Consider the following 15,445-nt stretch of genomic DNA (forward strand, 5'->3'; position numbering starts at 1 on the left):
CCTGTGCTGTCAACTCCCGGCTTCGTGCAGCGAGCACAGACTCTGCCCTCCAGACCCCCGTCTGTTCTTCCGGCGCAGTCTGCCGGCTTAGGGGCGCCAGTGACAGTGTGCCCCCCGCCATGGAGGTCCTCGCACCCGCCCGCAGGGCCGTCCTTCCCCATGGCAGCGGGACCCCTCTTCGCTCCTGAAGCCCAAGGTCCCGTGTCAGACTCGCCCGCGTCAGACACAGCACGACCCCACTGGCTCCGGGGTGGTCCCGGGGTCCGGCTTGGTGGGTGCAGGGGCCTCCCCTGGCCTGCGGAGTTGCTGGGGTCCTGCATTTTCCCGTCTGCTCGGGCCTGTCCCCCCTGGACGTGGGGATGTGTGCCCCCATTCTGTGCAGAAAAAGGACACGGGACAGGCTGCGGAGGTGGGTGTTGCTGAAGGAGAGAGAACGTGAGGGTTTACACATTAACCCACCTCAGGTATCGCTCAGGCAGCGCCACGCCCCGTGGACAGATACCCCTCGGCCTGGCCCCTCCCTGCAGCGGTGTCTGCGGTCTGCCAGCACCGCCATCCCGCCGGGCTCTGGTCCGCGTGGAGGCTTGTTCCCACCCTGCCACCCCGCCTCCAGGTCACCTGGCCGGGTCGCTCCACAGCCCCGGGTGGGGGAACTGCAAGGCACAGTCGTTCGCAGAAGCCTGAGCCCCAGGCCTGGGAAGCCAGCCCTGCGGTGCCTCAGTGGCAGGTCTCGGCGGCCCTTGCGGTGCCTACAGATCGTGCCCTCGGCTCCCGGAATGAGGGGGGAGAAAGGCCGGCCTGTGCGGGCATTTCCTCCTCCAGCCTCCCAGCCCCCTGGGCAGATCCACCGGCCCCACCTCCACACACCTCCCCGTGCCCAACCTCCTCCACAGAGGGCATGGGTCCCAGGCTTTCTCCCCCGCTCACGCCCGCCGGCCCCCACCCGAAGCCGGTGCACTTCCTGCCTGGGCCTCGGGGCCGTGCGAGCAGTGGGACCTCGCAGGGTGACTGTGCTCCTCCCGCAGGGCATCAAGCCGGCCAGCTTTGAGAAAGTGCAGGACCCCGAGATCAAGGAGATCATCGGGGAGTGCATCTGCAAAAACAAGGAGGAGCGGTGAGTCCCAGCGGCGCCGGCCTGGGCACTTCTCCCGGAAACCTTTCCAGCTGGCTGCGGAGGCTTTGGCCGCCTCCCAGAGCCAGCCCCGGGCTTTAGGGACTGTCCTGGAGCCCCTTTTCCTTCCGGCCCACCAGGGGGCTCCTGGGGCCTCGCTCTGCCCCTTGCCTTTTCTCTGTGTTGACTCTGGTGGATCCCTCTGTTCCCGACTTGAAGGACACCCCTGTGCCCGGCCTTCCATGCCCAGCCTCCCTGTGCCTCCCCGTGCCCGGCCTCCCCGTTCCCGGCCTCACCCTGCCCGGCCTCCCTGTGCCCGGCCTCCCTGTTCCCGGCCTCACCCTGCCCGGCCTCCCTGTGTCCAGCCTCCCTGTTCCCGGCCTCACCCTGCCCGGCCTCCCTGTGCCCAGCCTCCCTGTTCCCGGCCTCACCCTGCCCGGCCTCCCTGTGCCCAGCCTCCCTGTTCCTGGCCTCACCCTGCCCGGCCTCCCTGGCTCAGCCTCCCCGTCCCCGGCCTCCCTGTGCCTGGCCTCCCTGTTCCCAGCCTCCCTATTCCCAGCCTCCCCGTTCCCGGCCTCCCTGTTCCCAGCCTCCCTATTCCCGGCCTCCCCGTTCCCGGCCTCCCTGTTCCCAGCCTCCCTATTCCCAGCCTCCCCGTCCCCGGCCTCCCCGTCCCCGGCCTCCCCGTGCCCGGCCTCCCCGTGCCCGGCCTCCCCGTGCCCGGCCTCCCCGTGCCCGGCCTCCCCGTGCCCGGCCTCCCCGTGCCCGGCCTCCCCGTCCCCGGCCTCCCCGTCCCCGGCCTCCCCGTGCCCGGCCTCCCCGTGCCCGGCCTCCCTGGCTCAGCCTCCCTGTGCCCGGCCTCCCCGTGCCCGGCCTCCCCGTTCCCGGCCTCCCCGTGCCCGGCCTCCCCGTGCCCGGCCTCCCCGGCTCAGCCTCCCTGTGCCCGGCCTCCCCGTGCCCGGCCTCCCTATTCCCAGCCTCCCTGTGCCCGGCCTCCCCGTGCCCGGCCTCCCTATTCCCAGCCTCCCCGTGCCAGGCCTCCCCGTTCCCGGCCTCCCCGTGCCAGGCCTCCCCGTGCCCGGCCTCCCTGGCTCAGCCTCCTGTGCCCAGCCTCCCCGGGCGGCTCGTCTTGCTCTCTCTCCTGGGCTCCAGGCTGCTCATCGTCATCTGTGTGGTCCATCCCAAACCTGCAGCTACCACGCTCAGGCCATGGAGCCAGGGGACGCCGGTCCCTGCCCGGGGCGGCCGTGTCTCACCGCAGCCTGGCTGACCGGCCTCCGGGCTCCGGGAGCCTCTCCCCCAGGCACGCTTTCTTCTCGCCATAGAGAAGGGCCCAGTGTGCCCAGTGAGATGTGCCGGGCGGGCCTGTCCCCGGAGGCGGGCGTGCACTGTAAGCCGCGCTGGCCCCTGGGGCAGAGCAGTGCAGCAGGCGGGACAGACGGACGGACGGTCCAGAGCTCAGAGCCTCCCCAGCAGGTGTGCCTCACTGCCCCGCCAGGTACGAGATCAAGGACCTGCTCAGCCACGCCTTCTTCGCCGAGGACACGGGCGTGAGGGTGGAGCTGGCCGAGGAGGACCACGGCAGGAAGTCCACCATTGCCCTGCGGCTCTGGGTGGAGGACCCCAAGAAACTGAAGGGCAAGCCCAAGGACAACGGGGCCATAGAGTTCACCTTCGACCTGGAGAAGGAGACGCCGGACGATGTGGCGCAGGAGATGGTAAAGTGTCACTGTGGTGGGCGGCGGAGGGTCGCAGTGGAGGGGGCAGTGGGCGGTGGAGGGTGGAGGGCGGTGGAGGGTGGCGGTGGAGGGGGCAGTGGGTGGTGGGTGGCGGTGAGCAGTGGAGCGTGGCAGTGGAGGGGGCAGTGGGCAGTGGAGGGTGGCAGTGGAGGGGGCGGTGGGCGGTGCAGGGTGGGGGCGGTGGAGGGGGCGGTGGGCGGTGGAGGGGGCGGTGGGCGGTGGAGGGGGCGGTGGGGCAGTGGAGGGGGCGGTGGGCGGTGGAGGGGGCGGTGGGCGGTGGAGGGGGCGGTGGGCGGAGCAGGGTGGGGCAGTGGAGGGGGCGGTGGGCGGTGGAGGGGGCGGTGGGCGGTGGAGGGGGCGGTGGGCGGTGGAGGGGGCGGTGGGCAGTGGAGGGTGGTGGTCAGTGGAGCGGGCAGTGGGCGGTGGAGGGGGCGGTGGGCGGTGGAGGGGGCGGTGGGCGGTGCAGGGTGGGGCAGTGGAGGGGGCTGTGGGCGGTGGAATGAGAGCACAGCCTGAGAGCCTGTGGTGTCCCGGGTTAGAACAAAGCCAGAGGGTGCTGCGGTGGAGCGTGGGAAATGAGGGCGCTGCGTGTCCGTGAGGGCAGCAGGGTCGGATGCCCGCTGCGCAGAAGCAGGACGTGGCTCTGAACCGGGTGTCGGGAAAGGCCTGCTTGGCCGGACCGGACTCTTGCCGACGCTGCGTGAACGTGGGCTCTGGGTTTGGTCTGTTACGTTGTGTTGCAGCCGCTTTGGGCCCAGGAGGGGCGGAGCAGGCGGGTGTGCTCAGGGTCGCAGAGAGGGGACAGGTTCCTGAGACACTGACGAGACCCTTTTCCTGGAGAAACGGGCAGAGTGAGAGCCAGCAGGTCCCTGCGAGAGCGAGGGCCTGGCTGCCTTTGTCCGGGAGACCGAGCCCGCCTTCTCCAAATGTCAGTGAATGTGCACGTCTGTTGGAAGTGCCACAAGTCACAGGGGCATCCAGGGGGGGTTGGGAGGAGGAAGGGGCCGCCAGGGAGAGTGCAGCTTCCCGCTGGCCCAGGCCCTGCCCCAGTAGGAGCCAGGCCGGCCACACACGCGCGTGCGGAGCCACAGCCGAGGGTGGCCAGTGGCCGCAGGGGCGGTGGGGGAGCAGCAGCCAGCGGGGGCGGAGTGGGCACCCTGTGGCCGGTCACGGCCCTCCCTTCCCCCGGACAGGCCTGTGCCCTGCCGCACCCGATGGCAGAGGGTGTGCGGTCCTGTTGGTGGCCTGGCTCCCGGGTCAGGACCGGCCCGCCCCTTCCCAGCCGCCAGTCACAGGCAGACATGCGTGCGCCCGTGCCGGGCTGGCCCTGCGTGTGCTGAGCGTCACATGGACCTATCCCTGCCCGGCGTCCGTGTGCGCAGGCCCCCCCGCCGCTGGCCCCTCGCGCTCTGCTGAAGTTAGGGCACAGTAAGCACCACGGCGCATTGGGGGGCCCTGTGCAGAGTCCTGGCCACACTGACTGCCCTCCGCGCACACCGACCGGGCAGGAAGGGGGCCCTCCGAGGAGATGGGTGCGCCCTGGGCCGGCCGTGGGGCACAGGTGCCTTGGGCTGTGAGGTTGGGGCCAGGGCCGGGGGCTGGGGAAGTGCAGGCAGCCAGCAGTGCGCCCTCCGTGTCAGGGCGGGCCCCGGGAGCCCTCCTGCACCCGGAGGGATTCGCTTCAGGGGAGCCACGCCGGCCCAACGTGCAGTGCCTGGACCGCAGGGGTGCTGGCAGAGGGTCCCTCGGGTGCCCTCCCAGCGCTGCCTGCCCCTCAGCCTGCAGCCTCCTCCTCCTGCTCGGGTCTGGACCCCGCTGCTCTCGGTGGGATCTGCCCACCTCCTTGGAGGACGCTTCCGCCCGGGATGCCTGCCCTCCTGCAGCCCAGCCACCCCCCGGCCCCGGCTCGCCCGTCCCTGCTGTCACTCAGCTGGCGGCAGGTCCGCGGAGGCCCTGGCGTTCCTCCTCCCTCTGCCCCTCCCCCGTCGCCCTCAGAAGAGCTTTCCATGTGGAGCACTGGCCCTGCAGCGCAGTCCACGCAGCAGGCATGTCCCGGCTCAGTTCCAGGCCAAACCAGAACAGCGTGTCCCCATGCTCTGCGTGAGCGCGGGCGGATTGGTGGAGCGGCTGTGCTGACCCAACGCGCTCCCTGCGGGTGCCCATGCCCGCCCTGCGGCTCCCGCCGGGCTGTGCTGATGCTGGTCCTGTGGCTGTTGGCCGTAAAGCCCGGAGCTGGCAGCAGGGCCCGGCCTCTGGGCCCAGCCTCCCCGCGGCCTGGGCCGGCGCCAGGCCCTGAGGAGCTCACCGCCCGCAGCCTTCACTCGGACTTCTCCCGAGGCGGAGGCACACGGCTCTCAGGGCGGATCCCAGAGAGAGCAGCGGTCCAGAGCCTGAGAGGAGGGGCTGTAGGCTGAGGGGCAGGCAGCATGGGAGGGCCCCGGGGAACCTCTGTGCCGGCACCCCTGCGGCCCCGTCGGGGTGAGACGGCCAGTTGTAGATGGAAGGCACTAGCAAGGAAACTCAGCAAGAGCACAGGGGACCCCCACTGGGAGCTGCCTCGTTCTAGGGCCGAGGTCGGTGAGCCCTGGGGCCGAGGTCGGTGAGCACCACCGGGGACGAGGTCAGAGAGCACCGGGGACGAGGTCAGAGAGCACCGGGGACGAGGTCAGAGAGCACCGGGGACGAGGTCAGAGAGCACCGGGGGCGAGGTCAGAGAGCACCGGGGACGAGGTCAGAGAGCACCGGGGACGAGGTCAGAGAGCACCGGGGACGAGGTCAGAGAGCACCGGGGGTGAGATCAGAGAGCACCGGGGCTGAGGTCGGTGAGCACCGGGGGCAGGTCGGTGAGCACCGGGGGCGAGGTCGGTGAGCACCACCGGGGACGAGGTCAGAGAGCACCGGGGGTGAGGTCGGTGAGCACCACCGGGGGGGGATGAGGTCGGTGAGCACCACCGGGGGAGAGGCCAGAGAGCACCGTGGGCGAGGTCAGAGAGCACCGGGGACGAGGTCAGAGAGCACCGGGGACGAGGTCAGAGAGCACCGGGGGTGAGATCAGAGAGCACCGGGGGCGAGGTCAGAGAGCACCGGGGGCGAGGTCAGAGAGCACCGGGGGCGAGATCAGAGAGCACCGGGGCTGAGGTCAGTGAGCACCAGGGGCGAGGTCGGTGAGCACCGGGTGCGAGGTCAGTGAGCACCGGGGGCGAGGTCAGTGAGGAGCACCGGGGGTGAGGTCAGTGAGGAGCACTGGGCTGAGGTCGGTGAGCACCAGGGGTGAGGTCGGTGAGCACCGGGGGCGAGGTCAGTGAGGAGCACTGGCCTGAGGTCAGTGAGGAGCACTAGGCTGAGGTCAGTGAGCACCGGAGGCGAGGTCGGTGAGCACCGGGACTGAGGTCAGTGAGGAGCACTGGCCTGAGGTCAGTGAAGAGCACTGGGCTGAGGTCAGTGAGCACCGGGGGCAGGTCGGTGAGCACCGGGGGCGAGGTCAGAGAGCACCGGGGGCGAGGTCAGAGAGCACCGGGGCTGAGGTCAGAGAGCACCGGGGGCAGGTCGGTGAGCACCGGGGCTGAGGTCGGTGAGCACCAGGGGCGAGGTCGGGGAGCACCGGGAGCGAGGTCAGAGAGCACCGGGGGCAGGTCGGTGAGCACCAGGGGCGAGGTCGGTGAGCACTGGGGGCAGGTTGGTGAGCACCAGGGGTGAGGTCGGTGAGCACCGGGGGCAGGTTGGTGAGCACCAGGGGTGAGGTCGGTGAGCACTGGGCTGAGGTCAGTGAGGAGCACTGGTAGTGAGATCAGAGAGCACCGGGGGAGGGGAGAGATTCCAGCACCTGCTGTGGTTGTGACGTGGCCCCTCAGGGTGGGAGGAGCAGGGAGGACAGCTCTGCTCCCTCTAAATTCACCTGTTCCCTCCTAGCAGGTCCTCAGCAGGGACATGGGGAGGGGGCGTGAGGCAGAAAGACGATGCAGGAGTGAGAGAAAGCGGGTCTCTGATCTGGAGGTTCCCCTCGGTGCCCCGGTGAGGGGGTGGGAGCCCAGCGCGGGGTTCTCGAGGTTATAAGCCAGCCTCCTCCTGCCTCACCTCGGGTTACTGGCTTTCGCGGTGACCTACGAGGCTGGAAACAAGCGGCCTGGAGACTGCGTGGTGGGCGGCGCCTGGGCTGCAGCGGGAAAGTGGGTCACGGCAGAAATAGAAGTGGCAGCAGAGCCAGCAGCCTCTCGGGGCCTCCCGTCAGGCGGCTGTGCCCTGGGCGGGGTGTGCGACCCCGGCCCGGCCCCTGCTCTCACCGCTGAGCCTGGGGGGCACGCTGGGGTCGTGGTTCATCCATCTCCTGGATGGGGGCGTCCAGAAGGTTGCCAGTATGCGCCCAAGCGGCCTCGGACAGAACGGAGCTGCCCAGCTCCCGGCGGTCAGAGCCCAGTGCAGCCGCCCCGCGGCCGGGCTGTCTCCGGAGCCCTGCGAGCCTGTGGACTCCGGGATGGCGTGGCGTGGGCTGTCCCTGCCACACGCTGTGGCCGTCTGCCTGCGTGTCTCTGGGCCTGGAAATGGCGCCGTACGCTCCCGGCCGCGCCGCAGGCTTCTCCTCCGGTCTCTGTTCTGCATGGGATCCCACATGACGGCAGGAGCCGGCTTCCCTCGTGTGTGGTTTGACCACGGATCTCGGAGAGAGCGGGGTGTTTCCTGGGAACCTCGGCTCCTTTACAAATGCTCCCCAACACCTTGTGGGGTGTGCCGGGCCCCGAGTGCCGCCAGGCATGGTGCCCTCCGCCCTGGTCTCCCGCTGCAGAGCCGTGCCGCTGGGGGAATGCCAGGGACAGTGCTGGCCTCGGAGCCTCGCCGCTGCCCCAGCACAGGCATCGGCCAGCACCGTCCTGCTCGGGCCACTGCGGCAGGGGGAGGACCGGGGGCGGGGGGGTGGACCAGGCAGCCTCAGGGCTCAGACAATAGGTTGCTTCCTTCCCTCTGGCTCATGGGAGTGAGGTCCCGAGGGTCGCGCCCCCTGTGGTGTAGTCGGCATGGAGGCCATTCCTCATGGGATGCTGAGAGCGTCCCTGAAGGATGGGAGTGGGGCCTGAGGAGGGGCTTCGCGCTGAGACCCTGTGACGGGGCAGTGCGGGTGGAGGACAGGCTGGGCAGTGGGCTGTGCGGGAGGGGGAGGGGGCGGGGGAATGGTCCCAGCAACAGCAGGGGTCCCTTTGCAGATCGAGTCTGGGTTCTTCCACGAGAGCGACGTGAAGATCGTGGCCAAGTCCATCCGCGACCGCGTGGCGTTGATCCAGTGGCGGCGGGAGAGGATCTGGCCGGTGCTGCAGCCACAGGAGCGGCAGGACCCGGGCAGCCCCGACACGGTCAGGGCTCCGCCCGCGCCCCTGCAGGTCCAGGTGACCTACCACACACAGGCGGTGCCGCCGGAGCCCGAGGAGCCCGAGGCGGACCAGCACCTCCTGCCCCCCGCGCTGCCGGCCAGCGCCACCTCCCTGGCCTGTGAGTGCTGCTCCCCGTCCCCCGGCTCCCCTGTGGGTGTGGGGTGGCACCCCTGGCTCTTCCCTGGCGCCGCACAGAGCTCTGCCAGCTCGCCTGGCCAGGTGGGCACAGGCGTGCAGGTCTCCAGAGCCTCCGGGCCAGCCCAGGGTATATCAGCTCCGACGACTCCTCACCCTGGAGGGCACGGGCCGGAAGCATGGGGCCCAGGGCTCAGCACCGGGTGACGTCTGCTCGGACAGGGCGTCCGAGGGCCGCCGGGCTGAAGGGGAGTGGCCGTGCTGTGTGACCTTTGTCCTTAGGAGTGTCTGTGCCCCGGTGACCTGCCTCCTAGTGGCGAACCTTGAGACGGTGTGTTCCGGTGGGGGTGGGCCCGTTCGTGCCTGGCTCCACCTCAGGCCTTTGGACCGAGCAGCTTCTGCCTGCCTTGCCCTCCGTGCCCACGCCGCCACTGCGGCCGAGGCAGGCAGCCTTCCTGTCTGGCCAGAGGAGCACGGAGTGGCGGGCAGCGCCGTGGGCTGCAGTTAGGTTGTGGAGTGGGAAGGTGGAACAGCCTGTGTGATGGACTCGGTAGGCACACCTTCACTTAGCACACGCACGGATGGTTCTCAGAGTAGGCTGAGCTAAACGCAGGGACTGTTTACTGGTTGCTTCCTTTCAAACCTCCTCAAGTTTGTTTCGGAGACTAAACTGCTATAGCATCACACTCCGTTTTCTTATAACCCACAAAGTCAATTGGCGTGCATAAATTTTGGAGGAAAAAGCGCACACACTACAGATGTAACCGCCAGCTGGCCAGGGTCTAGGATGGGAACGGAGAGCTTGCCTTGTCACATCCGAGGAGGATGTGCTGAAGCCAGGGAGCGCCTCCCTGGGCCACTGACGCCAGCAACGCAGAGAGCCTGCACGTGCCGTTACACGCCCAGGCGCACGCCTCACACCACGGCACCCTGCACACTCAGAACCTCACTCGGTCAGAGCAGGCAGCCCATGCACAGCCGTGCCCCTGGCCACGGTGCCCGTGGACGGACGGCTGGCAGACGGGCCTGGGCAGCACACCCGCGTCCTCGGCGACAAATGGAAGCACATGCACTCGCCTGCGCGGAGGTCAGAGCCGCTCTGCCCGAGGCTTGTCGGTCTCTTCACGTCCTCCGAGCGGCTCTCCCGTCTGTCTTCCTCTGGGTCTCTCTTGTGAATTCCCTTTCTGTCTGTCTCCTTGCCTGTCTGTCTGTCTCTCTGAATGAGTGGAATAACAGCCCTCAGAAACCAGAGCCTCTTGTCCGGCTGCTTTTGCACACTCCTGCCTCAACTCTCTCACATCTTCCTGGTTAAAACAAGCCCTAGTCAGTCCTGGGGAGAAACTGTTTTATACAGAATTGAAAAGCTGCCCCTTAATTTTATTTGTTTAAATGATTTCACCCATCTGAACAGTGACCGGCTAAGGAAGCAGCTTGGGGTGCATCAGTGACAAATGGTAACGTCTGTGTAGCTTTTGGGACCTGGAAGCAAGCCTGGAGTGCCATCTCAATAGTTGTTGGACCTTTGGCCAGAAGAGCCCATGGGCCATGTGGGCCCTGTCTGCTCCCTTCACAAGCCCCGCCCCAGCTGTGGCAGCCCCGCCCACTGGCCATGTCCGGGCCCTGTGGGGCTGACTGCAAGAAAGGCCTCCAGGGGCCCTCTCAGCCCCTGTGGGGTGAGTGCCTTGTCAGCCCCGTTTGCCAACCAAGTTAGAGCCGGCCTGTGCCTCGGGGGCCGGGTTTGGACCCAGATCTGCGGCTTCACTGGAGGTGAAGATGGTCAGGGTCTTGCAGCCTCCCCACCATAAGACACAGGTGACAGCCGAACGGAGTCTTCTGACGTGGACACTCCGGCCTCTTGAGACCCCGCGCCCTTGCAGGGCTGGACGAGGGCTCGCTTCCAGGCCGCCCGGCACTGTCTGAGGCCCGTCTACGCCAGGCGGGAGCCGCTGCCGGGCTGTGCGGACTGGGCGTGGCCTCAGGCAGCCCCCCAGGCGTCAGGCTGTGAGGGTGGGCTGCCAGCGCCGTTCCTGGGTGCAGGGAGCCCTTAGGGCTCTGCCATTGGTCATGTAAAAGATGCACGTTCATTACTCACACCCCCTGGAAGCAAAGCCTGTCTCCCAGGTGAAAGCGTATGGCTGAGCGAGTGCGCGTGTGTGAGCCCACATGGGCCTTCCCGGCCTGCGTGGAGTGTCATGGGGGTGCCGTTGGGGGCCCACTCTGAGCTGTGCTTTTGTCCTCCCCAGCGGACAGCACGCTCGACAGCGGCCAGGGCTCCACCGTGTACTCGGACTCCCAGAGCAGCCAGCAGAGCGTGGTGCTGGGCTCGCTGGCAGACGCAGCCCCACTCACGGCCCAGAGCGTGTGCAGCGCCCCCGTGAGCGTGAGCATGAGCGAGGGGCTCGTCCTGCCGCACAGCCTGCCCTCGCTGGGGGCCTACCCGCAGCCCGCCACGGTGAGTCAGCTTGGCCCTTCCCCATGGGCCTCCCTGTGCGGCGTGTTCAGCTCCGCCTGCTGGAGCAGGTGCGCAGGAGGTCCGTCTGTCTGTGTGGGAAGTGCAGGCTGCAGGCTGGAGGCCTGCCGGGAGACACAGAGAAAACCCGTGGGAGGTGCCTGAGCCCTGAGCCACGTTTCCGGTGGCTTTGGGCTTGCCCGGTGGGAGCCGAGCCACTTCTCCAGGTGCAGGGTCAGGCCTCTGGCTCCCGGCCGCCCGGCCAGGCAGCCCCTGCCTGTCCAGCTCCTGCCTGCAGAGGGGAAGGCCGAGCTGGGTGCGACCAAAGTGCATCCTCCCATGTCCTGCCTGTTTATGCAGAAACAACTTGGACGGAGGGTGGGAGGGGTTCCCCATGTCGGTGGTCTCCTGGGGAAGGGCGATGGTGGTGAAGGAGAGCAGGGCGGAGGGGTCGGGGCCTCCTGAGCCAGTGTGCCCGGCCAGGCCCCGGTGAGTGCACTGCAGGTGTGTCCGCCCGTGCTGCTGTCGCACATTCGCTGTGGGAGGCGGACACGCCGAGAGCAGGCCGCAGGTGACAGATGACTGTCCTGTGACCCAGAAGCCCCAGTGAGAACTGTCCCCGCACGCGGAGTGCAGGCGGCCTCTTGCTTCTCACTACCCCGCTGTTTTGAAGTAAATCCCAAACAAGAAGATATTTGCCCATAAACATTTCAGCCTGTACCTACCGGGTCAAGCCTTCTGAAAACAACCTGCTCCCAGTGTCGCACCCACAAATGAACACGTTAGCAGCGGTTTTGACTGGCCCCCTACAGCCCTGCTCGGGCTCTGGCTCCCATCCCCTCTGTGCTGGAGACCTCACTCTGCAGAGGCCCAGGTTGCAGGCCTGCTGTCTGCCTTCATGTTTCTGTGTTGTGTGCGTGTATACGCATGTGCGTGTTACAGTCAGGAAACAAATGCATTTTACCTTTCCGCACTGTTGTCACAACAGGCGTTTCTCCACAATTCTCCGAAGTCCTTATAATGGTCTTTTCTCACGATTGCGTCATATTCTGTGGCGCTAATGTTCTAGAACATTCCTTGGTTAGGAGTTGTGACCATTTTTGCCTTAAGGCCGCCACACCTTGTTCTGTGAGTCATGTTCCAAGGCAAACCATTCCTCACAGGTGATGGGCATGGGGAGTGAGGGTGGTCCTGCATCTGTCAAGCTCGTGGCGGGGCGGGTTAAATTATAGTGTGCCCGTGCTCTCTGCAGCCTGGCCTGCCGGCGGGCTCCATGCCGCCCTCCACCCGCGCTCCGCTCCCACCGCAGCACTTCCCGGAGCCAGCCGTGAGCTTTGCCCCTGTGCTGACCTGCCCAGGCCAGCCCATGCCCTCTGGCCTCCAGGTGAGTGTGGGCAGCCCCTCCTGTGGCTACCGTTGGTACCTCTGTCTCCTCCAACAATCAGCCTTGGCAGTCCTGGGCCCAGGGTGTTCATGGGAGTTGGGGAGGGGGTGTGGGGTGTCTCTTGTGTTTGCGGAATTCAAGTCCCATAGCACTGGGAGGGGCCTCATGCACACACAGCAGTTTGTCCAAATCTGCCTGTCCTGGACCCCTGCTGGGTGTGTAAGTATGTGTGGGGATATGCATGTGTGTGCATGTGTGTTTGCACACTCACTGATTATCTGTTATGTCCGAGCACTTGTGTAAAAGACGCCCCTCTCCCTACAGCCTCCCCTGGCCCAGCCAGCACCCCTGCCACAGGTCCTGGCCCCGCAGGTCCTGGCCCCACAGCCCATGCGCCCTCTGCAGCCGGTGCCCGCTCATCTGCCGCCGTACCTGGCTTCGACCTCCCAGGTGGCTCCGGCCCAGCCGACGCCCGTCCAGATGCCACCGGTGCCTCTGCAGCCACTCGCTCACGTCCCCCCGCAGGTACCGCCCCCTCCGGCCGCTCTCCTGCTGACTGTGAGCAGGGCGGGGTGGCGCATGACTGTGGTCCTTGGTGCGGGTGCCATTGCCCAGGCTCGCACCAGTGATGGTCCTGAGGTTGCTCTGCCTCATGGGGGCACCAAGCTGTGATGGACGTGCCGCTTCCTGGGGAAGCAGGCGTGTCCCGAGCTCCCCCCCAGCACAGGCTCTGGCCCTCAGCTGTCAGGGCAGCCCTCGTCCTCCTCTGGTGGCCGTTGGTTTCCCTTCCGTCCAGTTAGCCGCCCCTCGCCTGGTGGTGGCCACGGCATGAGTTGCTTTTCAAACGCACAGAGGTTGGCCTGCATCTCGTCCCTGCCCTCGAGCTGCCTGGGCCCGTGTGTGTGTGACGTGCGTGTGCCGCCACCAGAACGGCTTTCTCTTCGGGCAGCAGCTGCCACCCCTTTCACCTCATGGCACACAGACTGGTTCTTAAACCTCGGCAGCACTCGGAGATGTATTGTTCGCTAGTCTGCCAAAGCAGGTTGAGTTTGGATCAGTCACAGCAGACGGTGGTTGTGTTGGCTGCTGCCGTTTCCTTATCTGACGACCTAAGGGAGAGGTCGGCGCCGCTGACACACAGTCAGGCCTGCGTGTTCAGCAGCCCTATGCATGCCGGGGGTGGCCCCATGCACGCCAGGCGGCAGTCCCATGTACATCAGGGGGGTGGGCCCCATGCATGCCGGGGGTGGCCCCATGCACACCAGGGACGGCCCCATGCACGCCAGGCGGCAGTCCCATGTACACCAGGGGGGTGGGCCCCATGCACGCCGGGGAGGGGGCGGCCCCATGCATGCCAGGCGGCAGTCCCATGCACGATGGGGGGCGGCCCCATGCACGCCGGGGAGGGGCCGGCCCCATGCACACCAGGGACGGCCCCATGCACGCCAGGCGGCAGTCCCATGTACACCAGGGGGGTGGGCCCCATGCACACCGGGGAGGGGGCGGCCCCATGCATGCCAGGCGGCAGTCCCATGTACACCAGGGGGGTGGGCTCCATGCACACCGGGGAGGGGGCGGCCCCATGCACGCCAGGCGGCAGTCCCATGTACACCAGGGGGGTGGGCCCCATGCACGCCGGGGGTGGCCCCATGCACGCTGGGGGCGGCCCTACTCCGAAGAGTGCTGGCCAAGAAGCGCTGTGTGTGAAGTGCAGACCCTGGGCCAGGTGCGGGGTGCCTCGGACCAGAAGGTTTGGGCGCTTCCCGCGGTAGGGACACCTGACCTCCCCAGTCCTGGTGGCACAGCCGACCAGGCACTCTGAGATATGCCTGGCATCCTCGGCACCGCGCCCCTCCGCGGTGGGCCATAGAGGGCTCCTCCGGCCACCCCACCCCTGTCCTTGCTTCCCTGGTGGACGCACCTGGCTCCACTGAGCCGGGTTTCCTGTGGGTTCCCTGGGCAGCAGCTGCACAGCAGTGTCTCGGGCGCCGGCCCAGGCTGAGCCTCCCGAGGGCCATGCCCCAGGGCCGACAAGCTCCCTCTCTTTCAGATGCCCCCACCTCCCGTCATCCCACCCGCGGCTCCGCTGGCCACCGTGGACAGCCTCCCCTCGGCGCTCCCTGACCTGCCGGCGGCCACTGGGCCCACAGGGCCGCCTCCCTCGCAGTACTTCTCTCCCGCCGTCATCCTGCCCAGCCTCCCGCTCAGCGCCGCCGGCTCCCTGCCCGCGTCCCCAGCCCTGCCTCTGCCAACGGTCAAGCTTCCCCACGCCGCCGGGGCACCCCTGGCCGTGCCGTGCCAGACCATTGTGCCAAATGTGGCGGCCACCGCCACCGCCATCCCTCTGCTGGCCGTGGCCTCCCAGGGCGTGGCCACGCTGTCCATCCACCCGGCCGTCCACCCGGCCGTGGCCCAGCTCCCGGCCCAGCCCGTGTACCAGGCGGCCTTCCCGCAGATGGTGCCCAGTGACGTCCCGCCTTCTCCTCTCCACACGGCGCAGGCAGTGCAGGCTGCCCCTCTGCAGCCGGCACCCCCCGTGCTGCCGCAGCCCCACCTGCCGAGCGCCACCCACCTTCCTGAGCCGGCCGCTGTCCCCCGGGGGGGGAGCCAGGTAACCGCCCGCCAGGAGGGCCTGCTGCCCGCACTCGGAGACCCCGTGGTGCCCAAGCTGCAAGGGCCTGAGGCTCTGCTCGTCTTGGCCCGTGGCTGGAGGGCGGGCCCCGGCGGGGCAGGCCAGCAGGCAGCGCTGCTCACAGGCTTGGCTCCACCCTGGGTCTGCTGCCTCCTCCCACTCCCAGCACCTGTCCGAGCCCAAGGTTCCACAGCAGGGGCAGAGGATGCTTGTGGGGTCCCAGCCTCGCTGTGTCCGGCACCTGCCCTCACCTAGTGGGGCCTGGCAGCCCCTCTGAGGGCGCTGGGAGGCTTACACTGTCCATCTTGTCCCCTGTCAAAACGAGGTAGGTTAATGACTCCATGTCAGTGGGGAGACGGGGCGCCAGGTTCGGGGGTCTGACAGTTGGGGTCCAGGCAGTGGCCGGGAGCGTGTGGCTGCCGGCGCCAGGGTGGGCATGGCAGACAGGGATGACGTCCTGGGTCAGGAGGGGATCTGGCCGGTGCACACGGACAGCGAAGAGGTGCAGACGCACCGGCAGGCTGGGTGAGCCTCGAGTGGCTCTGCTCCCTGCCCACCCTGAGTTTTGGAGTCAGGGCTTGGTCCCCCCTCTGAGGAGAGGAGTGGGGTGGGGCCTCTTGCCTGGGCACTCTCAC

At 68.0% G+C, this 15,445-nt stretch overlaps 1 protein-coding gene across 12 annotated transcripts in view; it reads left to right on the top strand.

Annotated features, from left to right (window-relative positions):
• WNK2 (WNK lysine deficient protein kinase 2) overlaps positions 1 to 15,445 on the top strand; it is a 120,967-nt gene that overhangs the window by 41,568 nt on the left and 63,954 nt on the right. For 11 of the 12 annotated variants that reach the window (XM_045578758.1, XM_045578760.1, XM_045578763.1 and 8 more), the window contains exons 6-12: positions 1,026 to 1,114; positions 2,610 to 2,829; positions 8,046 to 8,328; positions 10,589 to 10,797; positions 12,047 to 12,178; positions 12,503 to 12,703; positions 14,229 to 14,789. In XM_045578758.1, the coding sequence (XP_045434714.1) occupies positions 1,026 to 1,114; positions 2,610 to 2,829; positions 8,046 to 8,328; positions 10,589 to 10,797; positions 12,047 to 12,178; positions 12,503 to 12,703; positions 14,229 to 14,789 (1,695 nt within the window). The remainder of the gene's footprint in view (positions 1 to 1,025; positions 1,115 to 2,609; positions 2,830 to 8,045; positions 8,329 to 10,588; positions 10,798 to 12,046; positions 12,179 to 12,502; positions 12,704 to 14,228; positions 14,790 to 15,445) is intronic. The other variant, XM_045578765.1, reaches the window with a different exon arrangement.

The sequence above is a fragment of the Pipistrellus kuhlii genome, unplaced genomic scaffold (genome assembly GCF_014108245.1).
Source record: "Pipistrellus kuhlii isolate mPipKuh1 unplaced genomic scaffold, mPipKuh1.p scaffold_m20_p_102, whole genome shotgun sequence".
In the NCBI taxonomy this organism is placed as follows: domain Eukaryota; kingdom Metazoa; phylum Chordata; class Mammalia; order Chiroptera; family Vespertilionidae; genus Pipistrellus; species Pipistrellus kuhlii.